At 68.8% G+C, this 23,988-nt stretch overlaps 1 protein-coding gene across 1 annotated transcript in view; it reads left to right on the top strand.

Moving 5' to 3' along the window:
- The first annotated feature begins 7,446 nt into the window (after positions 1 to 7,446).
- The window catches only part of Kcnq1 (potassium voltage-gated channel subfamily Q member 1), a 220,405-nt gene continuing 203,863 nt past the window's right edge, over positions 7,447 to 23,988 (top strand). Inside the window, exons 1-2 of the mRNA XM_048361465.1 lie at positions 7,447 to 7,496; positions 8,424 to 8,514. Of these exons, the coding sequence (XP_048217422.1) occupies positions 7,447 to 7,496; positions 8,424 to 8,514 (141 nt within the window). The remainder of the gene's footprint in view (positions 7,497 to 8,423; positions 8,515 to 23,988) is intronic.

Here is a 23,988-nt window from a genome sequence, read left to right as displayed (position 1 = left end):
CGTGTGAGGCCCCGGGCGTGTGAGCCCCGGGCGTGTGAGGCCCGGGCGTGTGAGGCCCGTGCGTGTGAGGCCCGGGCGTGTGAGGCCCGCGGGTGTGAGGCCCGCGCGTGTGAGGCCCCGGGCGTGTGAGGCCCCGGGCGTGTGAGGCCCGGGCGTGTGAGGCCCGCGCGTGTGAGGCCTGGATCCCGGGCAGGCGCCGGGGCCCCCGGAGCCGACCCAGCACAGACGTGGCTGCTGCTGAGGAAGCTTCTAGACGGCTTTGTGACCCCGAGCCCGGGCCTGCTGAGTGGAGCGTCGGGAAACGCCAGGGGCGCTGCACCGCGGCCGTGTGCACACGCGCGTGAGGTGCCGGGGAGCGTGGGAGGGCCGGCCGTGTGCACACGCACGTGAGGTGCCGGGGAGCGTGGGAGGGCCGGCGTGTGCACACGTGCGTGAGGTGCCGGGGAGCGTGGGAGGGCCGGCCGTGTGCACACGCGCGTGAGGTGCCGGGGAGCGTGGGAGGGCCGGCGTGTGCACACGCGCGTGAGGTGCCGGGGAGCGTGGGAGGGCCGGCCGTGTGCACACGCGCGTGAGGTGCCGGGCACCGCGGGAGCGTGGAGGGCCGGCCGTGTGCACACGCGCGTGAGGTGCCGGGGAGCGTGGGAGGGCCGGCGTGTGCACACGCGCGTGAGGTGCCGGGCACCGCGGGAGCGTGGGAGGGCCAGCGTGTGCACACGCGCGTGAGGGCACCGTCTGCACGGCGCTCCGCGGGGGACGAGGTCACCCCCGCCGCTCGTGGCCGGCGCCTGGGCTCGGCCGTGTCGGGAAGCCGTGAGTTGGCGGCTGAGGGCTCACGGGCACACGCCCCGCAGGCACACGCCCCGCGGGCACGGGCGCCTGGCGCACGCCTGTCACCCCCACCGCCCGGGGGCGGAGCTCCGAGGACCGCGGTTCAAAGCCAGCGACAGGAGATCCTGTGACTTCAATAACCACAAAGCTGCGCCTGGAGTGGAAAAGCAAGCTCCCCGGCCCCGAGTTCAAGCTCCAGTACCAGAACACGCGCACACGCATGTGCACACGCGCGCACACGCGCGCACACACATGCACACACGCACGCACACGCACACACGTGCACACACGCGTGCACACATGCACACACGTGCACACACGCACACACACGCATACACGCGCACACACACACGCGCGCGCACACTGGCCGGCTTCACCGCTGCGGTCCTCAGGCCTCACTCCCACGCAGCCGGGATGACAGGCGTGCGCGCCGGTGCCCCCCATGTGTCCCCCCTTCTGAAGCGCGGTGTGCATCTCCCGCGGCGTGCGTTTCCACAGATGCGCGTGCGCCCCCTCGGCTCCGCGGCCCAGGCCCCGATCGTCCCCCACCTCGCTGCGCTGTGAACAGCGTGGAGTCGCACGTCCTCGCCGCGGCTCCGCCTGGGCCTCCTGGCGGGAGGGAGGGAGACGTGCGTCCCAGCGGCCCCCCCCCCACCCCCCCCCCCGTCTGTCTGTCTGGCTCCGCCCCCGCAGCCCGTGGCCCGCCTGCCTGCCTGCCTGCCAGGAACTTTCCAGACTTAGCTGCCCCCGAGTGTGGAAGGCCCAGGCACTGTCAGAGACCAGAGGCAGTGTCCGGACGGTGGGCAAGCCGATGGTGGGGGGTGGGGAGGGAGCGGCACCCCTCACCCGGGGGCGGATACTCCAGGGTGGAGGGAGAAAAGGGAAGGGCAGGGCCTGGGTCACATTCCTGACATCATTGTCCTCTCTGGGGAAGCTGGTTACCGGGGTGACATTTTGGAGGGTGAGGAGGGGTGGCCACTGGATTGGGGAACGTTTCAACAGGGACCCGAGGCAGTTAGTTGCAGGTGCATCTTATAGCAAGTGAGGCGAGTGCAAAGGCCCTGGGGTGAGCACATTCCTGGCCGCTGGAGCAGAGGAAGCTGGGGAGCCACGGAGGAGGAGGAGGGCCGGGGTGCGATGGCCAGGACGGGTCGCCGCTGTGCTTCCACGAATCACGAGGCACCAGGGGCTTCGGTCGGGACCGAGGACGCTTGTCCTCTCTCGGCTTTTCTACTTCCTTTTTGGTTTCGAGTCATTTTAGACTTGCAGCAGAGTTCCAGAAAAGCACGGAGCGCACGTGCGTGCGCCGCCGAGGCTCCTTCCCCAGCTGCGGGCACGCGGACACGTGGGTGGGGCCGAGGCCGACGCCCCGTGGGAGCCACAGGCCTTCCTCCAGTCCCGCCGTGCGCCGTCGGGCCCTGGGGCCCGGTGGTGTTGAGGACTGTGGGGCCGGGTGGTGGAATGGGCCCCGTTTCAGGGTGTGCGGCAGCCGGGGTCCCCCAGCCCCTCTCCATGGAGGCGTGGACTTCTGGAGTTCTGGGGGGCAAGCCTCTAGGGCGGCTTCTGTTCATGCAACAATGTTGCAAAGCTCAGCCTTGCAAGCAACAGGTGTCCCCATCCCGAAGCTGCAACTGCAGGAGGAACAAGCACATCCTGCAACAATGTTGCAAAGTACAATGGCTCCGTTCCTTTGCCAGTCTCCCTCGGGGTAGATCCTTAGAATCAGGGTGGTGAGTTTATGGTCAACCCCGCGACCCCCCCCCCCCCATCCCGGGAGTCCCCAGTGGCTTGGGGTCTCCAGTCATGCTCGACTTTGTTTGAGTCTGCATTTCTATAACTACAATTGGCTTGGGGAACTTCATGTTTTGGAGGGGCGTGCGCGTGTGTGTGCACGTGCGTGCGCGTGCACAAATGCCCCGTCATCTGTTTTCTAGTAGGTGTTTCTCAGTGGCCTACAGCGCGAGGCCGGGCTCCCGGGGGCGACTGGCTCAGCTTCCGGGGGTCTGGGGACGCCCGTGTCCTCGGACGCAGCGTCTTGTGCTGCAGGAGGGAAGCGAGGGTCCCTCGTGGGCTAGCCCGGGACGGGACGGGACGGGACGGGCGATCTCCGGGAGGGCCGGCCGGGCGGCCAGGCGGGGCGTCCTCTCTAGGCAGGCCTAGGCGGGGGCGCCTTCGCGTGGACGACGCGTGTGTCAGGCGCGGGACGCGGGCCGGGGCGCGGGCCGCGGCGTGACCGTCCTGGGGACCCCTGGCGCGTCTCTTGGCGACGTGGGCTCGCGAGGGGCTGGGAACTGGGTCTTGGCACGTGTGGGGCTCAGGCGTCGAGTCTGGGGCCTCGGGCCGGGGCCGGGGCTGGGGTTCAGGGGCCGGGGTGGCGCCGGGGATTCTGGGAAGCGGCCCGCGGCGGCGGCTGAGCCGCGGGTGGCGGGTGCGCGGGAGCGCGGCGGGGTGCCAGAGGCCAGCGTGGCGGTGGGCTGGGCTGGGAGAGGCCCCTGGGGACAGCCGGGGCACCAGGGACTCCCGCCGTGAGCCCTCCCTCCCTCGCGCCCCCCACGGTGGGCACCGGGCTGGCGGCTGCTGAGGCCTCCCGGCTCTGGGGTCGGACTAGACGGGGGAGACGGACCGCGAGCCACACAACCCCCCGGAAGGCCACCGCTGGGCCATGCCGAGCGGGCGCGGAGCGGTGCGGGGCCGCCGTGCCGGGGCGAGGAGAGTTGAAAGGCGAAGTCGCAGGTGCAAAGGCCCCGGGGCGCCATTCAGCTCCAGACCGGCCTGTCGTGAGGGGAGCTAGGACCGGGCGCCCCGGGGAGCCAGGGCGCCCCGCACACGGGGGCCAGGCCCGCCCCCCGCCCGCGGCGGGGCGCGGAGACGGGGGCCGGGCGGCTCTCCCCTCGGCTTCGTGGAATCGCTCGGGGCCTGGCCCGTGACCCCAGACCACCACCGTGGGGGCGGGGGCGCCCCCCGCGGAGCCCGGACCGCCTGTGGCGTCGGGGTGGGGCCAGGGGGGACACAGCGGGGCCCGGCCCTCGGCAAGCCCTCTCTCCGTGGCCCCCGTCTGGGGCGGGGGAGGCCTGGCTAGCGGGGAGCCGAGGGGGTCGGGGCTGGGTTCCGGCCTTCACGCGGGGGGGGCGTTCACGCGGGGGAGTCCCGAGCAACGAGGCCGCCCGCCACCCTGGACACGGCAGCCCCGCGCCCCTCAGAGCCAGGGGCGTGGTGTGCACCCCGGTTCAGCGGCCGCCCGGGCCGCAGCCAGGGCCGTCGCCATGGGGCTTAGGCGGAGGTGTGGGTCCCTGGGTCTGGGCACCGCCGAGCCCGTTGGGAGCCCCAGAGGGACCCACGCCCTGCGTATGGGGTCTCCCAGCTCCCCTCCGCGCAATGTACGGGGCCCACGCCTCGTTGGTTCAGCATCTGGGGGGGAGGGGGGCGTCCGTGAGCCGCCCCACCCGTGAGAAGACGCTCAGCTGGGGTGTGGTGCGGTGTGATGAGGCGTGTCATGTGATGTGGCCTGTGGTGTGATGTGGCGTGTGGTGTCATGTGATGAGGCCTGTGGTGTGGTGTGGTGAGGCGTGTGGCGTGTGGTGTGATGTGGTGTGTGGTGTGGTGTGATGAGGCGTGTGGTGTGGTGTGATGTGGCGTGTGGTGTGATGTGGCGTGTGGTGTGGTGTGGCGTGTGGTGTCATGTGATGAGGCGTGTGGGAGCAAGGCGGGCCGTGATGGCCGGGCAAGGCCTCACCGATTCCCAGTTCTGATCCTCGGCTCTGTCGGTGCCCTCAGAGGCAGTCCGTGAGGCGTCCACTGTACCGTGTGGGTCCAGCTGGTGTCCTAGGGTGTCCATCTGTGTCCTGGGGTGTCCACCTGGTGTCCTGGGGTGTCTGCCTGGTGTCCTGAGGTGTCCAGCTGTGTCCTGGGGTGTCTGCCTGGTGTCCTGGGGTGTCCAGCTGTGTCCTGGGGTGTCCAGCTGGTGTCCAGCTGTGTCATGGGGTGTCCAGCTGTGTCCTGGGGTGCCCAGCTGGGTCCTGGGGTGCCCAGCTGTGTCCTGGGGTGTCCAGCTGTGTCATGGGGTGTCCAGCTGTGTCCTGGGGTGTCCAGCTGTGTCCTGGGGTGTCCAGCTGTGTCCTGGGGTGTCCAGCTGTGTCCTGGGGTGTCCAGCTGTGTCCTGGGGTGTCCAGCTGTGTCATGGGGTGTCCAGCTGTGTCCTGGGGTGTCCAGCTGTGTCATGGGGGCCTTGTAAAGAAAAGGCTCCTGTAATTCAAGCCCCCAGGAGGCAGCATCCTGGACAGACCGTGGTCCTCCACGGTGGACTGACAGAGGGGAAGGTGGGAAGGGGGAGGGGGAGAGGAAGAAGAGGGGAGGCAGCCGCCACATGGCTGTGGGTTTGGGGGCTGCCCGGGAGCCTGTGGGCACCGTGGGGCGGCTGCCCCGCCCTCCCACTCTGCGCCTTGCGGCCCACGGTGGAGGGGCCCCCGGCGCCGGGCAGGGGGGTTGGGACGGGCTGTCTGGTCACGTGTGAGGCGGGGCCACGCCCCCGTGGGCGCCCAGCTCCCCGGGCGTGTGGGCGCCGTCGGTGTGCCAGGCCTGGGCGCGCGCCGGGCTTTGCTCAGCGGTCCTCCATCGCCAGGGCCGCGGGCCGGCTCTCCTTGCTTTGCTCAGCTGCACGTGGCGGGAGGCACAGCACAGACCCTGCGGGGCGGCCAGCCACTGTCCGCTTCCAGAACGTCCCCTTCCTTCCCCATGGAACGCGGTCCCCTTCCTCCCACGTCCTCTGCGCTGCGGCGTAGGACTCTGGGGATCTCCAGGAACGGGGCCCCCCAGGGGCTGTCCTTTGCGGGGCCCCGGGGCCCGTCAGGTCCTTTCATGAGCCGCAGTTTTTCTGCGTGGGTCCACCTTGGAGTCCTTGTGTCGCTGTGTGCATGCGTGTCGGGCCCCGAGGCTTGAACTCTGGGCCCGGGCGCTGTCCCTGAGCTTTATGCTCAAGGCTGGTGCTCTGCCCCTTGAACCACAGCTCCACGTCTGGCTTTTAGGTAGGTAACTGGACATGAGAGTTACACGGACCTTGGTGCCCAGGCTGGCTTTGAACCCCAGTCCTTGGGTCCCAGCCTCCCGAGTAGCTAGGGCGACAGGCGTGAGCGCCGGGTGGGCCTGCGTGGTTCGTGTGTGTGCTGGACCGTGCGGCCGGCGGCCGGGGCGAAGCCCGGGACGGGTTCTGAAGCGTCGGCGGCCGGCACGGTGGCGGAGCCCTGGGGGCTGGGCCTCTGCCGTGGGCCCCGGCTGGGCTGCGGGGGTGGGGGGCGGCCGCCCGTGGGTCTGGCCGGCCTCCTCTTCCCGGCACGCTCGGCCCAGCCCGCCGGCGGCCCGCGGGGCTTCGCCGCTCCGCCACGAGCCTCCCACGGAGGCCGCCCGCTCCGGCCCGGGGCACCTGCCGGAGGGAGAGGGCAGGAGCGATGCCCGATAACAGCGGGCGTCCGCGGCGGAGGTCAGGCCACCGAGAGGGGAACAAGCGGCCATTGTCCCCACCGGGGCTCCGCGCTGCCTTCGAGGACGGCTCGCTCCGGGGGGGGGGCAGTCTCCTGGCCCCCGGCCCCCTCCCCCGCCGAGCCCGCCCCCTCCTGCCCGTCTAGAGCTGGGGTCGCTTCTTCCTGCCCCACGGGCCTCAGTTTCCCGGCTCCTCGGGGACATTGTGCAGCTGCCTGGCCTTGGAGCCCTGCCCGTGGGGCTGGGCCTGTGCGGGGGGCTGCGGCGGGGGCGGGGGGCGGGGGCTGCTTGGCCCCGAGCTCCCCAAGGGCAGGAACTCTGCCCAGCCGGCCGCTCTGAGGTCCCCGGCTCGGCTCAGGGCAGCGCAGATAACGTGGCGAATAGGATAAAACCCGTGTTATCTGCACGAGATAAAAAAAAATAAACAGCGCCGTTGAATCCACTGCCAAGCCGCCCGCGGAGTCAAATATTTGGAGAAGTGCTTAGCCTAGGGAGCTTGGAGAGACTCAAAAGCGGGGCGCCGCAGGGCGGGGCGGGGGACCCGGGCCCCGGGGCTCCTCCAGGCCCCCGAGGGCCAGGCCCCCCCCACCCTCGGCCCAGCCCCGGCCCTGCCGGCCTCCCGCGTCCACCGTCCCCCACGGCCCCGCTCTGTCTGCGGCTCCCACCCCCTCCTCCGCCAGCCGTTGACGCGTGCGCCCCAGTAGTCCGGGGGAGGTGGGGGTGTCCTGTCCCGGGGCTCCCGAGGACGTGAGGAGAGCCGGTGGTGGCTGCCGGCCCTGGCGTCGGGGGCCCCCGCAGCCCCGCTGTGGCCCGGCTCACTGCGGAAGCTGGTGGGCGGCCCTGGAGCGTGGGCCGGAGCGCGGACCGGGCCCCGGCCTCGAGGGGCCTCGGAGGGGCCGAGGGCTGAGGGGCTCCCTGCGCTCCCTGGCTCCCCCGAGGCCCCGGGGTGACGTCCAGGCGCTCGCCCGCCGGGAGCCAGGGCGGCCGCGGGGGGGACGGGGAAGGTCGTCCGGTCGGGGTGGATGAGGTGGGGTGCACACACGGGGGCCGGCTGAGCCCCAGCTCTGTCCCGGCGGCCTCCACGGCTGGGGGTGTGACAGCGGGGGCGGGGACACGCGCTCAGGGGTTGGGGCGGCCTCTCTGAAGATGGCTGCCCTTCGGGACGGGGGCGCCGCTTCGGGCAGGGCAGCGGCTCGGTGAGGCCCCTCCTGGCCTCTCTGGGGGGGTCCGCGAGGCAGGCCGGGGCTCCCGCGCTGCATGGTGGGAGACGGGGGAGGGGAGGCTGGGGGGGCTGGGGGAGGTGCTGGGGTGCCCGGCTGCTCTGTGGCAGGTGTGCAGCGTGAGGCTGGACTGAGAATCCTGGGGCTCCCGGGGCTGGGGAGGGGGGCCCGGGCTGTGGCAGTGGAGGAGCAGGCTGGGTCCTGGGGCGCCCGGGGGCGCTGAGCTGAGCTGAGCTGGGGGGGGGGGTCCTTAGTTTTCTGCTGCCCTGGGGATCGGAGCAGGTGGCGGCCGCATGCAGTGCGCGCTCCAGGGGCGGCCTGCTCCCCCCCCCCCCCGCTCCTCCACGGTGTGTCCTGCTGCTGGCCTTTTCTGCTGGGCCGGGCCCCCCACTGCGCCCCCCTCCGCCGGGTGTGGGGTGGCGGGTACATCACCTGTGCTTTCCGGCAGAACTGCGCACCAAACTTCACTGGCACCAAGTGCGGCCCGCGGGGTCCCGAGGCTGCCGCTGCGTCCACGCCCCTCTCAATGGGCACCCCCGCTCTGTGGGCGGGGATGTGGGGGCTGGGGCACCCCCTCATTGGGCACCCCGCTCCGTGGGCGGGGTTGTGGGGGCTGGGGCACCCCCTCATGGGGCACCCCGCTCCATGGGCGGGGTTGTGGGGGCTGGGGCACCCCCTCATTGGGCACCCCGCTCTGTGGGTGGGGATGGGGTGCAGGGGTGGGGGGCGGGGCACCCCCTCATTGGGCACCCCGCTCCGTGGGCGGGGTTGTGGGGGCTGGGGCACCCCCTCATGGGGCACCCCGCTCCGTGGGCGGGGTTGTGGGGGGTGGGGCACCCCCTCATGGGGCACCCCGCCCCGTCGGGGGGGCCCGCGCCGCTGACCCGCCGCCCTGTCTTGCAGGTTCCTCATCGTTCTCGTGTGCCTCATCTTCAGCGTGCTGTCCACCATCGAGCAGTACGCCGCCCTGGCCACGGGCTCGCTCTTCTGGATGGTGCGTACTCCTCGCCCAGGAAGCCGCGGGGAGGGGGCGGGAGGCCCTGGGAGGGAGTGGGGCCCCTGCCTGGCACCCCGGCCCCGCAGCCCGCCCCCCCACGTCTGCCGGGCCCGGCGGGCAGGCCTGTGCTGGGTCGGGGCACGGGGGGGGGGATGCGCCCCAGCCGCGCTGAGCTGGCCAGGAGGGGCCGCGGGAGCTGGGTATGGGGGCAAAGCAGAGACCTCCCGAGGCCCGTGCCGGGAGCGCTGGCTGGGAGCCTGGGGGGGGGGGGGGGCTCGGAGGCCCCCGAGGAGCCGCGGCGTGGCTTCCGCCTGTCTGTGCCCTCACCCGCGTGGTGGACGTTACCAAGGCCCGCAGAGCCCCCTGCACCGGCCTCCCTGCCCCTCCCTGCAGGGCAGCGTGGCCAGCGTGGGCAGCGTGGGGCAGCGTGGGCAGCCTGGCAGCGTGGGCAGCGTGGGGCAATGTGGGCAGTGTGGGGCAGTGTGGGCAGTGTGGGGCAGCGTGGGGCAGCGTGGGGCAGCGTGGGGCAGCGTGAGGCAGCGTGGGGCAGCGTGGGCAGCGTGGGGCAGCGTGGGGCAGCGTGGGGCAGCGTGGGCAGCGTGGGGCAGTGTGGGCAGCGTGGGGCAGTGTGGGCAGCGTGGGGCAGCGTGGGGCAGCGTGGGGCAGCGTGGGGCAGTGTGGGCAGTGTGGGGCAGCGTGGGGCAGCGTGGGCAGCGTGGGCAGCGTGGGCAGCGTGGCCAGTGTGGGGCAGCGTGGGCAGCATGGACAGCGTGGGGCAGCGTGGGGCAGCGTGGGGCAGCGTGGGGCAGTGTGGGTCAGCGTGGGGCAGTGTGGGGCAGTGTGGGCAGCGTGGGTCAGTGTGGGGCAGCGTGGGGCAGCATGGGCGGTGTGGCCAGTGTGGGGCAGCGTGGGGCAGTGTGGGCAGCGTGGCCAGTGTGGGGCAGCGTGGGGCAGCGTGGGCGGCGTGGCCAGTGTGGGCAGCGTGGGGCAGTGTGGGCAGCGTGGGGCAGTGTGGGCAGCGTGGAGCAGCGTGGGGCAGTGTGGCCAGTGTGGGTCAGTGTGGGCCAACATGGGCAGCGTGGGCAGTGTGGGCAGCGTGGGACAGCGTGGGGCAGTGTAGCCAGTGTGGGGCAGCGTGGGGCAGTGTGGGCAGCGTGGGGCAGCGTGGGCAGTGTGGCCAGTGTGGGGCAGCGTGGGGCAGCGTGGGCGGCGTGGCCAGTGTGGGCAGCGTGGGGCAGTGTGGGCAGCGTGGGGCAGTGTGGGCAGCGTGGAGCAGCGTGGGGCAGTGTGGCCAGTGTGGGTCAGTGTGGGCCAACATGGGCAGCGTGGGCAGTGTGGGCAGCGTGGGACAGCGTGGGGCAGTGTAGCCAGTGTGGGGCAGCGTGGGGCAGTGTGGGCAGCGTGGGGCAGCGTGGGCAGTGTGGCCAGTGTGGGGCAGCGTGGGGCAGCATGGGCAGCGTGGGGCAGCGTGGGGCAGCGTGGGGCAGCGTGGGGCAGCGTGGCCAGTGTGGGGCAGCGTGGGCAGCGTGGGGCAGCGTGGGGCAGCGTGGGGCAGCGTGGGTCAGTGTGGGGCAGCGTGGCCAGTGTGGGGCAGCATGGGCAGCGTGGCCAGTGTGGGCAGCGTGGCCAACATGGGGCAGTGTGGCCAGTGTGGGGCAGCATGGGGCAGCGTGGGTCAGTGTGGGCAGCGTGGGCAGCGTGGGGCAGTGTGGGCAGCGTGGGGCAGTGTGGGCAGTGTGGGGCAGCGTGGGGCAGCGTGGGCAGCGTGGGCAGCGTGGGGCAGTGTGGGCAGCGTGGGGCAGCGTGGGGCAGTGTGGGCAGCTTGGGCAGCGTGGGGCAGTGTGGGCAGCTTGGGCAGCGTGGGGCAGTGTGGGGCAGCGTGGGCATCGTGGGGCAGTGTGGCCAGTGTGGGGCAGTGTGGGCAGCGTGGGGCAGTGTGGCCAGTGTGGGCAGCATGGGGCAGCGTGGGCGGCGTGGGGTAGTGTGGGTCAGTGTGGGCAGCGTGGAGCAGCGTGGGGCAGCGTGGGGCAGCATGGGGCAGCGTGGCCGGCGTGGCCAGCGTGGGGCAGCGTGGGGCAGTGTGGGCAGTATGGGGCAGTGTGGCCGGCGTGGCCAGCGTGGGGCAGCGTGGGGCAGTGTGGGCAGCATGGGGCAGTGTGGCCGGCGTGGCCAGCGTGGGGCGGTCTGGTGGTCGCCTGTGTCTTCTGAGCCCGGGTGTCACCGGCCGGGCCCTGGTGACGGTGGTGACTGTGGCACTGTACCCCGTTTGACCTTCATCTTTCCCATTGCTTCTGGATTGGGAGCCATTAAGTGAGGGTTCCGCCGCAGGGCCACGGGCGCCGGCCTCTCCTGGGTGGGGGCATCAGGTGGGGTCACGGCTCTGGGGGTCTCCCGGGGGGTGTGGGGCGAGGCCGGCACCAGCGCCCACCTTCGCTGGGAGCCGGGTCCAGGTGCCAGGGCTGCGGTGGGTCTCCCCACCCCACCCCAACAGCCCACCAGGGCCACGGGGTGCACCCCCGAATCCCGGCCACTCCCACCGATGGCCCGCCCGGCTGGGAAACTCTATGGTGGGCTGGCGCCTCTGCGGCGTCCCCGCCCCACATCCGTCCACGGTGGGGTGTGTGTGGGGGGGGTGGCTCGGGGCTCCCGGCGGCCTGCGCCGGGCGGCTGGACGTGGCGATGCCTTTGCTGCGGTTGGGACCTCGTCCCGTGTCCCCCGCCTGCCCGCCCGGGACGGGGTGACTGCAGGGGGCGGGGCCGCGGTCCCCATGGCCAGCGCCTCCGCCCCAGCCCTGCCTGGCCTGCGATCCCTGGGCTCCCGGCGCCATCTGCTGGCCGCCTTCAGAACCGCACCACGGGCCGGGGTTTGTGGCAGCCTTTGCACCCCCGTAGGCAGTGTGTGGGGGGGGGCAGGCTCACCCCGATACCACGCTGCTGCTTCCCACCCCTTCCTTAAAGCAAGGCCCTCAGGTTTTCCCGCGGGCTCATTTTCAGATGCAAATGAGCCAATCAGCTGGGCTCCTGCACCCACCCCTTGCCCACCCCACCGCTCTGCCCATGCCCCCCATGCCCCCCATGCCCCCCCTCCCCGCCTGAGCCCCTCCTGGCCTCTGCCCCCACCCCGGCGGGTCGGCTCTGCTGTCCCGTCTCTTCCAGTGTGTGGTGTGTGTTCGTTGCACGGAGGGGTTTCATGGTGGTGTTTCAGACATGCCCGTGTGACATTTTACTCGGAACAATGCTCTCCTCGACCCCCGACTAAGCCGCAGCTTCTGTTGGCTTTTCTTTTCTTTTGGCCGGTTGTGGGGCTTGAACTCAGCGCCGGGGCGCTGTCCCTGAGCTCTTTCACTCAAGGCTGGCGCTCTACCCCTTGGAGCCACAGCGCCACTTCAGGATTTCCGGTTGGTTACTCAGAGATGGGAGCCTCACCTCCTTTCCTGCCCAGGCTGACTTGAACCAGGAGCCTCAGATCTCAGCCTCCCGAGGAGCGACTGAGCCGCGGTGCGGGCTGCTGGGACTTGAGGCCAGCTTCATGCAGTTGCAATGCATTTGGAAATGATCCGTCCCCATCTTCCTTTCTCTCTCCTCCAGGGTCATCGCGGGTCTCTACTCGGGGCTCCCTGTCCATCTACACAGGCGTGGCTGCAGGTGTGTGCACGCACACGCCTGTGAGTGTGTAGGTCATGTAGGAATGCGCTCGTGTCTCGCGTTCCTGTAGCGCCCTCTCCCCTCCACAGCTGGAAGCAGACTTTCTAAAGCATTCTTTCTAAACAATACTCAGACAATCTGACTGTTCCAGAAAGCCCCGGTTTGAGATAAACTCCAGCAGGCATTACCTCCAAGTTCCTTCCTCGTCTCCCCCCCCCCCCCACCTCGCTGACTGACCTCTGGCTGCCACGGGGCCTTTGCACGGGCTCTGCCCTGTCTGGCTGTTTCTCGGAGACCCCACAGGGCCAGCGTCTGGTCCAGCTCGGCGGACCTTCCCCTCAGCACCCCTGTTCTTTTCCCGGTAACCTGGCTGTGCCGGCGCTCTGCCGGGAGCCCCCCTCCCCCCCACCTGTCCACACGCCTCCCCCCCCCCCGGCAGGCCCCACAACCACAGGCGTCCCAGCCGGCCCAGCAGCTTGCTTCTGGGGCGGGGTGTCCTTCGGGCCCCGTTTCCAGCGCTTGCCCTCAGAGGACGGGAAGCAGGCCTCGGTTTCTCCAACCTCAGACGGGGCCTCGTCCCGTGGCCCTGTAGCACCTGAGCGGCGGCCCCCTCCCTGGCCGGGCGTGGGGGGAGGGAGCGAGTGGGTTTGGGTGGGGAGGGGGGACGGAGGGGCGGCGGGCGGCGCGGCCCGGGCGGCCACCAGGGGGCACTCTCGTCGCGCGCCTTCCGCCGCCGCCGGGCCCCGGCCCAGCGCGCTGCCTCGTGAGCCCAAACCGCAGGCTCCGGGAGCCCCACGGGGGCCCCGGCCCCAGCCCGGCGCGCGGGCCCGGCCAGGAGCGGGGAGCGAGGGATTCTGGGAACGCGCCGCAGATGTGGAAGAAGTCACGCGAGGCTGCGGCCGCCGCCCCTCTCTCAGCAGGGCCGGCCGGGCACCCGGGGCTCAGGCCGTGGGCCGGGCCGGGGGCCCGCGGGCCTGCGGGACCGTTCTAGAAGAACGCTTCCCCCCTGCCCCGCCCCGCTCCGGACTTGGAGCACACGGATGAGGCTGTGGCGTGCAGCCCCGTCGTGGAGCAGGCCCTGTGTGTGTGTGTGTGGCTGAGTGTGCACGCACGCGCGTGTGTGCTGTGTGAGCGTGCGGACATGCACACAGGTGGAGGGGTCCCAGCTGCTCCCCACATCTGCTGCTGATCCCCCCCCCCCGCCTCCCGGCCCGGCTCAGGTGAGGGCCTCCTTTGCGCCTCCCAGATCGCGGCGTGTCTGCAAATCACACGTGAAGAGCCCCCCGGGGAAGGCCCCCCCTGCATGCACGCGCGCGCACACACACACACACACACACACACACACACACACACCACATACCAGGGTGGGAACCGTGATGGAGGCTGCGGGGGTGGGGGGGGTGAGGTCTTCGCCTGGGCCCTCCACACACACCCCCCCCCCCCGCCCCGCACACGCTACCGTGACTCACCTCACCCCGGCTGGCGGCTTCCCCCTTCCGCTGCCTCAGTTTCCCCCGCAGTCCTTCGTGTTGGTGGGGACAAGGCCGGGCTGTGTCCCCGGTGCCCGGGTCCGGGCCCGGCGGCTTCTGGGCCGCGTAGCCCCTGGGTCCGGCCGCCATGTCTGCAGGAACGCGCGTGCGTGTTCTGTGTGTGGCGTGAGGGCGGCGTGCTGGGTCACGCGTGAAGCGTGTGTTCGCGGTGATCTGCTGTGGGTCGTGTACAGAGCGTGTGCTTTGTGCTGTGGGTGCGGCCTGGCCCTGCTGGTCCTCGCAGCCCCCCGGTCTCCCGGCCGCCTCCCCCGCGCTGGGGGCTGCGCCCTCTGTCCTCTGCGCCCGCCCGCCCCCCCCCGCCCCCGCCGTCCAGGCGGTGGCTTCCCTCCCGCCCGCTCCGGCGCGCTGGGCACTGCACACAGCACACGTGGCCGAGGCCCGGGGTTCCTGCCGGTCCCCGTCAGCCCGGAACCCTGGGAACTGGGGTTCACCAGCACTGCGCCATGGCGGCCTGTCTTTAAAACGAGCCACCGGCTGCGCCAGGCCTCCCCGCGTGGCCTCCCCGCGTGGTCCCGCACAACACGGGGCCTGCGGGGCCTGGGCCGGGTAGAGGAAGGAGCCGGAAGGGAGGGAGGACCAAGGGGGGGCCCCAGGCTCGGGCCGGGGGTGCTGTCTGAGCCCTGGCTGCCCCGGGAGAGGTGGTTCCACCTGTCCTTCGCCGCCCTTCCCTTTCGCCCCGGCGCTTCCTCGCTTCAGGTGGCGCGGCGAGGACCCGGGGTGGGGCGCGGCGGGCGCGTGCTGGGTGCTGGGTGCTGGGTGCTGGCGCGGGGCGGGGCGGAGCCCGCCGCCTTGTCCACGCCTGCGCTGCCGCCTCGCTCCCGCGTGCCTGGCGTGGCGGGGCGCGCGTGCGGCACGCGTGGGCGCGGGGTTTTCCTGCCCCTCTCACGAGCCTGCCCGCTGTCCGGGTCACCCCGCTTTTCTTCTCCGCCGTGTTCGGAGCCCCTGCTTCTGGGGCTCCGCCGGGATCGGCCAGGGAGGGGGCCTCCTGCGGCCCCGGCCTTTCGGGCGATGCCGGCCGGGACCGGGGGCCCTTGGCAGGCTTGCGTCCGGCTGGAACTCGGGGTGTCCTCCGCCGCTGGACACTTTCAGGCCGGTCGCCGGCTCCCAGTTTTCTTCCTTGCCTGCCTTCCTCCCGGTCCCCGAGGCCCCGGGACAAAAGTCAGCCCCGGGGGGTGGGGGGGCTGCCCTCGAGCCGGGGGGACAGGTGTCTCCCCCTGAGTGGGCGCCCCGGGGGGCGGGGGTCTCTGGTTCGGGGGAACGGGAGCGCCTTGTTTTCCCGCCTGACCCTGGCCAGCTGGAGCGCCCGGCTTGAAGTGGGGGGCGGCAGCTGACATAACAGCGCGCGCTGGGCCTCCGGGGCCAGCTCCGCCGTGGGGCCGGGCCGGGCCTGGTGGCCGTGGCCGGCCGTCTGCCCGGAGGAGTGGGCTGCCCGCGTGGGGCGGGCGGGGGGGGCGGGGGCCTTGGCGTCCCCCGGGGCACCTCTCGCAGACTCGCTCTGAGCGCGGTCTCGGCCTCTGCAGGCCACGCGGAACGCGGACCGGAGGCCCCGGCGGGGGGCGGCTCGAGCGTGCCCTGTGTGGCTCACGGGGGGGGGGGGAGAGGGCCCCCAGCACCTTCCCCTCCGTCCTGCCCCCCGGCTTTAACGCCGCGGGCTGCGGCGGGCTGGGCACCGGCCGGTGGCCGTGTTGTTGGTTAGTTAGGTGGGTCTGGGCTCCCTGTGGGCTGGGAAGTGGAATTGCGGGCTAGCGGGGGGCTGGGGGCTCACGCCCGTAATCCTAGCTCCTCGTTGGGGGGGGGCTGAGGGGGGGTGAGCTTCGTGATCCAAAGCCAGCCCGGACAGACGAATCCACGAGCCTCCGCCTCCGCAGAACCAGCACAGCGCGGGGAGCGGAGGCGGCTCCCGCGGAGAGAACCAAGCGCTAGGCCGCGAATGTAAGTCCCGGTACCGGGACGCGTGTGCATGCGCACACACACACACACACACACACACACAGTGCCTTCATGGCCGTGGGCCTCCCTCAGGCGCGCAGGCCCTGCTGTGGCCTGCTCAGAGGTGCTGGGCGGGCGCGCCGGGACCCCCACGCGGGTGCTCAGGTGGCCCCGTGTCCAGGTCAGATCGCTGGAGCACGACCCCGCACCCCTGCCTGCCAGGCTGGCCCGGATGTGGTGGAGAGAAAGGCACCGGCAGAGAGACGTGCGAGCGTGGGCACACCCAGGGGGCACCCGCGCCGCCCAGGCGTGGGCGCGAGTCAGGCTCACACGCGTGTGCAGGCCACGTGCACGCAGGCTCACTCAGCTCAGAGCGGGGCCAGCAGGGGTGCAGGGGCCCCCCCAAGGCCGGGTTCCATCTGCACGTCGACTCCAGAAACGGCCAGCGCAGGAGGCCCAGAGCGGAACAAGTGTGTGCAGGGCAGCGAGCACGGCCCCCCCTCCCGAGGGCCAGGAGCCGGTCAGCGTGTGCGGGTGGGGGTGGGGGGTGGCGGGGTCCCCCCCTCCCCAGGGCCGGGAGCCGGTCAGCATGTGTGGGTGGGGGTGGGGGGCGCGCCAGCCCCCCCTCTCCCGAGGGCCAGGAGCCGGCCAGTTTCTGGGCAGCGTGTGCGGGTGGGGGTGGGGGATGGCGTCTTGATCTCAGTTCGCGTCTCCTTCTCGGGGCCCGCGCCGCTCCTCCTGGACAGGCCTCTGGGGCCAGCGGGAGGGTTCCGGGCCGCGGGGCGTGGCGGCTGGTGGCGGCTGGTGGCGGCTGGTGGCGGCTGGTGGCGGCTGGTGGCGGCTGGTGGCGGCTGGTGGCGGTTCGGTGCCACGGGCAAGGCACAGGCCCTGGATGCTGACGTCGCTCTGGCCGTGGGGTCTGGAGTGAGGTCAGAACCAGGCTGGCCTTGCGGTGTTCAGACGCTCGCGGCCGAGCTGGCCCCCTGCGCCCCGTGGAGCCCCCCCCGGGGTGCGCGCGTGTGGGGCCCTCCTCTGGCGTCGGGGTGGCTTGTGTCCGTGTCCCCCGTGCGGGCGTGGAGGACCTGGAGCCGTCTGAGGCGGGGCGGGGCCGGCACTGGGGCCTCTTCTGAGCAGCGGCAGGCGTGGTGCCTTCGGGCTTGGCTCCCCGGGGCCTCCAGGAGCAGGGCTCTCCAGCCCCCCAGCCCCCCACGGTCCAGGGAGGCCTGGGGGCCGGGTGGAGGGCGGGGGCCTCCGCCGGGAACCCCGACTCGGAAGCCGCTCTCCCGGGCCTCGCTGCCTGTGCCCCGCGGGCCCGCTGCGAAGCTGGCCATGCAGTCGTTTGGGACGTGTGAGGATAGCACCCCGGAACCGTCACCTCGGCCCTGGCGGTCCCCGCGGCCCCGGCTCCCTCTTCGGACCCACGTTCTGTCGGGACAGATCCGTTGGCGCCTTGATCCGGTGCTGGGGTTTGAACGCGGGGCTCGGGCCTATCGCAGCTCGCTCGGCCGCTGCCCCGCCCGCAGACCTTTTTGCTTGTGGCTTTCTTTTTAGAGGTCTTGTAGCAGGTGCTCACGCCTGTAGTCCCGGCTACTCCTGAGTCTGGGATCTGAGGATCGTGGTTCAAAGCCAGCCAGGGACAGGAAAACCTGGGAGAGTTTCCTCTCCCGTTAACTGCCAAGAAGCCAAACACGGAGCGGCGGCGATTCGAGCGGCGGAGCGCCTTGAGCCGTGCCGCCGGCCCCCTCTCCGCCTGGGGCGGGGTCTTGTTTCCGGTCTGTGATCCCCGCCCTTCTTCTTCCTGCCAGAACCAAGATGGCAGACACAGCGGCCCGGCGCTCTCTCAAGCAGCTAGGGTTACAGGCCCGAGCCGCGGGGCCAGCCGGACTTGTCACTTTTTAATCACTGAGAGTGTTGGGCATCTTTTTCTCTGAAAATCTAATTGAAATAGCCTTTACATCACCTACCCCTCTTTTCAAGATCTGGCTGTCGGCTTCTTACTGGGTTCTCAGGTGTCTTTATCCTGGCCACGTGGACAGAGCCTTACAAATCGTTTCTCCCGGCCTACGGGAGACTCGTTTACTTACGGGAGACTCGTTTACTCACCAGTGTGTTTTGAAAAAGAGTTCTAAGGTGGGGATGGACGCAGGAAGCGGTGGAGCACTGGCCTCCCGGTCCACACGAGGACCCTGCCCTGATCATGGCAATAAAGCAAATGGCTTCAACTTTAGCAAGGCAGGCTTATTGCTTCTTCTTCTTTTGGGGGGAATAGTTTAGTGTTTTTGTTTTTGTTTGTTTGCCATTCCTGGGCCTTGGACTCAGGGCCTGAGCACCGTCCCTGAGCTTCTGTTTGCTCAAGGCCAGCGCTCTGCCACTTGAGCCACAGCGCCACTTCCGGCTCTTTCTGCGTATGTGATACCGAGGAACCGAACCCAGGGCTTCCTGCACGCCAGGCCAGCGCTCCACCGCTGGGCCACATTCCCAGCCCTCATAGTTTAGTTTTAACGTCATGTTTAGGAAGCGTCTGTTAACGACGTCACTGCGGGGGTTCTCTTCCCGCGGTGGTACAGCGTCAGGTTGCGCTGAGGTGGGAGAAAGCATTTTGAGTTCATTTTCGTGCCCAGTGCAAAGGCTGGGTTCCTGTGTTGACCTTCAGGTACAGCTGTCTAATGGCTCCGGCGCCGTTTGTTGAGAGAGCATCATCCTTGAACGAGCATCGTAAGCCGGGCATCAGGAGCCTGAGCCCTGCGGAGCCTGCTTTGAAGCCCGGCCCAGCGGACAGTTCCACGAGACGTCTATCCCCACTTACTGGAGTCGCTAACATTTTACTAGCGAGTTTGGTGCCTGTCACTAGGGATGCTGACTTTCCTTGTCCGCCACTGTCTTTGGCTTGTTTGGGGGGGGGGCAGCTGGCAGGGTGGAGGGCGCGGTGGGGTGTTCTTGGTCCGACGGAGAATCACTCTGCTCTCCCGTGGGTATGTTTGGCAGGGTCCTATCAGTAAAGCCGTCCTCGTGAGAAGCTTGTTAGCTAGGTTCTAAGCTTCATGGACAGTGTTTTCAGGCCCGGGACTGTCTTCTTCGGGGCGGGTTAGGACTTCACGCAGCCGAGGGGGAGTCGGTTCCTCCTCCTACGGGTCTGGTGTATGGGCGCAAAGTTCCTCCTCCTCGCTCACGCCGCCCTCGCCCTTTGGAGATCGGCGGAGCGAGGGCTGATCTCTCTCTCTCTCTCTCTCTCTCACTCCTGGAGATTTGTACCAGTTGCTGTCATTGTTGTGTTGTTTGGTCATTTGTGAGGCTTGAACTCTGGGCCTGGGCTCTGTTCCCTGAGCTCTTCAGCTCAAGGCTGGCGCTCTACCACTTTGAGCCACAGCGCCATTTCCAGTTTTCCGCTGATCCACTGGAGATGAGAGTCTCACAGACCTTCCTGCCCAGTCTGGCTTTGAACTGAGATCCTCAGAGTTCAGCCATCCGAGTAGCTGGGATTACAGGCCCGAGTCACAGGTGCCTGGCTTGGCTTGTACCACTTTTCTTTTTGAGATACATGTTTTGAACTCAGGGTCTGGTCCTTACTAGGCAGGCTCTCTACCGCTTGAGCCAAGTCTACACTCCTCTCTTCCTCCAGTTACTTTTCCAGTACTCTTAACTTTTTCCCAGGGCTGGGCCACAGATCTTGGTTCTCCTGCCTAAGTTTTTCCACACATCTGGGACTACAGATGAACACCGCGAGGCCACGGCTTGTTGGTTGAGTTGAGATCTCGCTCACTTTTGGCCCAGGCTGACGTTGAACCCTGGTCCTCCCAATCTCTCTCTTTCTCTCTCTCCCTCCCTTCCCCTCCCCCCCTCTCTTGATCAGGACAGCTAAGTTTTAGTATACTTATTGATCTCAGAGAGCTGGCTTGGGTGGTTGGTCTCAGCTTCATTTTGCTCGCTGAGGCGCTTGGTTTCTGAAGGCGGAAGCTGGGGCTGGAGGTCACCCCCTTGGGTGACCTTTGACCTTTCACTTCTCCGGTGTGCGTCCCGGTGTCATCTCCATCAAAAAACACTCGCCAGCGTCCGATTTTGTGGGGTCTTTGAAGCGCGGCTTGTCCAAACACTGGTGTTCTCATGTCCCTCTCCGTTGTTCATTTCTGATTTGGGCCCCTGACTCGTGTGGCCGTGGAAAAACTGCGGTCCTCGAGGTGTTAGCCTCCGGAGGAGCCAGGAGTCCAGACGGGAGCCGCCGGCACGCTGTCCCGGGGAGCCCTCGTGCCGCGCTGGGGTGTGGGCGATGGGTGACCCCGCCTCCGCATCTTCCCGTGCTCCCTGTCTTGACCACCGTCGTGAAGGACCAGGGTTCGACACTCCAGCTGCAGGTGTGGGCTTGCCTCTCCGTGCTTCGGTGCTGGTGGGGTTTTTTCTCAGTGTGTTTAGAACTTTATTTGGGGGGGGGGCAATTGTGCTAACGGTTGCCACATCCTTTCATGTCTTGGCCCGTCGCTCTGCCCTTATAAAATCACCTTCTTGATCCCTGCTTATTTCACTTGCTTTGAAATCTGCCTCGTCGGTATTAACGTAGCCATTCCGGCTTTTTCCTGTAACTAGAGTTAGCAGATGTTGTCTATATTTCCCATTTATTTTACTTTAAACTACCAGTGTCTTTGTCTGATAAGCGTGTTTCTTGCATGAAGCATATACTTGAGCGTTGTTTTGTGAGTCAAACTAAGATTAAATTATGTTCTCCTGCTGGTGCCAGGACTTGAACTCAGTACCGTGCCCTCTCCCTTGGCCTGCTTGCTCATGGCTTGCCCTCTGCTACCTGAGCTGTAAGACTTGGGGTGCTGCTGAGACTCGGCAAAGAGGAAAATGGCGTGACTTGGGGGTATGGTGTGGGCCTCAGCAGAGGTGGCCTGGCTCTGTGGGGTGGGCGTGGGGGAGGGCGGTCCTGCCTCCGTGGGGGGGGGGAGGGCAGTCTCTGTTGGAGGGCGAGGGACCGGCATGGCCCTGGCCAGCGGAGGAGCTCGGCACAGGCGGCGGGCTCGGCCTTGCACTCCCGCTGCAGGCCTGGGCAGGGACTTGGGGGTGTCTGTGAGGACCGCACGGCTCCTACGGGGCTGGGAAGGGAGCCGTGGACGCAGGCTTTCTCCCGGGAGGGGCTGGGGCATGTGGACCCGTGGGGTGGGGGGGGCGATTTGGGGGGGGTGGGGGCCCGGGCACCTCTTTGCTCTCTAGTGTCTGCAGTCTTTGCTTTGCTTGGAAGATCCCAGATGGAACAAGGAGAGAAAATCCCCTTGGAGAGCGATGTCTCCATGAGCCGAGTCCCTTATTGTTTAGATTTGCGGGCGCAGTTGAGGGCCGGGAGCCCTGTTGGGGTTCACACGTCCCTTGGGGAACAAAACGCCTTGTAGGTGCGTGGGGGGGGGAGGGCAATGGCAGTATGCTAGGCCACCTGGCTTCTGTGGCCATGTGGCGGGGCCCAGGGGTCCGGCCGGGCGCCCCCAGGGCCTCGCCATTGGGTGCCCTGGCCTCTGACTGTGGAGTCATGGTCTGAGGAGTCAGGGCGCCGGCCCGGTTGCTCGGGGGTCACGGGGTGCGGGGCCACCCTCCGGTGTCCCGCCCTGCACCCCGCCTAGGCCGGCCCTGCCTCCTCCATTCTCCGTCCTCTCCCCGCTTGCCTGCCTCGGGGGGCCTTGGCCGTGACGCTGGGCCCCGGGCCTGGAGCCTCGTCTGGGGTGTGCGGGACCCGCCTGGAGCCCCAGGCGTTTCCAGCGACTGCTCCCGGTGCTGGCCGAGGGGGGGGGGCTTCCTCCCGAGGCGCTCGGGTGGGAACAAGAGGCTCTGTGTCCCGCAGCCGCTCCCCCGCCCCGCCGGCCGGGGCCTGGCCCGGGGAGGCCGGGGAGGCGCGGTGGGAAGTGGGCGTGAGCGGCCGCAGGTGGCTTGGGGCCTCGAGGCCCCTGAACTTCCTTCCTGGGGCTGCGGGGGAAGTGAGGCCTGCTGGACTCTGAGCCGCCCCCCTCCCCATCCCGGCGCGAGTCCCCAGAGCAGCGGCATGGAGGTGGGGGGCACTGGAGGGGAGCCCTGGGGGAGGGTCCCCCCCGGCCTGGCGGGAGCCACCCTCACGGTGCAGCCTGGCCCGCCCCGTGTGTCCTCGGCCTGCGTGGCCCTCGGCGGCCCTGTCGGCTCAGCACGGCCCCCCAGAGGGGCCCGCAGCCCGGTGGAAGGGCTCTCCCACAGCCCAACAGCTCAGTCCCCCCAAAGGGCCCCCAGTACCCGGGATGGAGCCAGCGCGGAGGCAGCGGGCGGCGGAGGCCAACAGCTTGGGGCGCCGGCCGAGGCCGACCTCTGCGTTCCTCCCCGCGTGGCCCCGGGGAGGGGCTCAGGGCACCCCACCAAAGCGGCCAGGAACACGCCTGACACAAGCCGGAGCCAGGAAGTGGCACCTACGGAAGGGGGGGGCGGGGGCTGCTCTGGGGTGCCGGTCCCAGCCGTGGGGGGCGGGGCTCCCGGTGGTGGACTGACGTGAGGAGCCCGGGGAAGGCACCGGGCGGGGGAGGGGCAGCCAGGCCCGGGCGGGGGAGGGGCAGCCAGGCCCGGGCGGGGCCCTAAACGCGAGCGCTCCCCGCCTCGTCTGCACCGTGGGCCGGGTGCCGGGCCGTGGAGGGGGGCCCTGGGCGCAGCGCCTGAGGCCGCGGGTGCCCGCACCCGGCTTCTGACTCCACGCCGGAGGCTTGGCCTGCGCTGGGCCTCACCAAGCCCGCTCTCTGCCCGTCGCTGTGTCTTCCGGTTCACGGTTGATTCAGACGTCGCTTGGGTTGATCTCGTCGGTGTTCTCCCTCCTTCCCATTGTGGATTTAGGCGTCGGGAGGTGGAAGCGGACACACAGGAGATCTCCGCCCTCCGTTAGGTGTCCAGTTTAATGAGTTCTGGCAAAGTCTTTTTCTGCCGTCCACGTTTGGTTCCTTTGCGCCCCTTGGGCCCGGCCCGCACCTGGGAACAGCCGCCCCCGTGTCCCCGGAGCCTGGGAACCGAACCCCGGGGCGGGGGCCTCGGCGCCTGGCTTCCGTCACTTAGCAGGATTCACCCGCGGTCCATGCGCGCCGCGCCCCAGCTCGGTAGTTGGTTTCCTTTCCTTCGGAGAGGATAAAATGTACTTCAGTTTGTTTATCTCTCGCGGGGCTGATGGGCGTCCCGGCTGTCTCCAGGGCTCAGCTGTTATGATTAGCGCTGTCTGGAGCATTCCGCGCAGGTCTGACAGGCATCGCCTGTCTCCGTGGCTCTGGGGTAACCCCCCCCCCCCACCCCGGCGTGGGACCGCCGGACGAGCCCGCGGGGCGTGCGCTTCCCGTCCCCGGACGCGGCCAGAGCGCCGGGCGGCGTGCCAGTCTCTCCCGGGCCCTCGCGCCTGCCCGCCCGCCCGGGCGCGGGAGCTTCGCACGTGGGCGTGAGCGCACGCGCGCGCGCACAGGGCAGCCGCTTCTCGCCGGCACTGAGCGATAGCGGCTCTCTTCTGTTCTGATCGCCTGGGTGGTGGCCTGAATTCGCATGTCCCCAGGAACCGCGCTGCAGGCCTGAGCTAGCTCTGCTCCTGGAGGAAGTCACCCCCTCCCACCCACCTCCCACCCCCACCCTTAATAATTGGATTTTTTTTTTAAGAGTTGGAAGAGTCGTGCCCCTGATTCTAAATGTGTTTCCCCCCCCCCCCCACCGCCACCACCCCATCTGTGGCTTTGCCTCGAAATTTCTTAACCTCTGGGAAAAGAACAGCAGTTTTTAATTTTGATGAAATCTAATTCATCAAGGTCTCTCTCCCCACCTCTCCTGTAAGGTGTGTGTGTGTGTGTGTGTGTGTGTGTGTGCGCGCACACGCGTGTGTGTGTTCTCTAAGAAATATTTGCCTAATCCAAGGTTACAAAGCTTTTTCTTCTGTCTTCTGTAGGAATTTTATAGTTAAGGTCTGTGCCTCATTTCGAGTTTAATTTTACATAGGGTGACAGGTCTGATGAGAGGTTAAATCTTCTTGCATGTGGTACCCTTGGTCCCTGCAGCTATTCCCCCCCCCACCCCCCCACCCCATGGAGTTACTTTACCACCTTTGGTGAGAATCAGTTGGCCATGTGTTGGTCTGATTTCTGAACATCGTAATCTGCTCCCCCAGTAAAGGCCCGTCTTGATTACTGTGACTTTTACATTAAGCCCTGAAATCAGGTCCTGTTAATCCTCCCATTTTGGTCATTTAGTAAGTGCAGTACTTAGCTAAATCCTTCATATTCTCATCAAAATCTGAGAGCCAGCTCTCAGAATCTACCCCAGCCTGTGCTTCCCCGACCCCCCCCACCCCCCAAAAAAATATCTCTGCTGGACTTTTGATTGGCAA

This window comes from Perognathus longimembris, chromosome 13 (assembly GCF_023159225.1).
Source record: "Perognathus longimembris pacificus isolate PPM17 chromosome 13, ASM2315922v1, whole genome shotgun sequence".
In the NCBI taxonomy this organism is placed as follows: Eukaryota; Metazoa; Chordata; class Mammalia; order Rodentia; family Heteromyidae; genus Perognathus; species Perognathus longimembris.
This window is presented reverse-complemented; position numbering and strand designations above follow the sequence as displayed.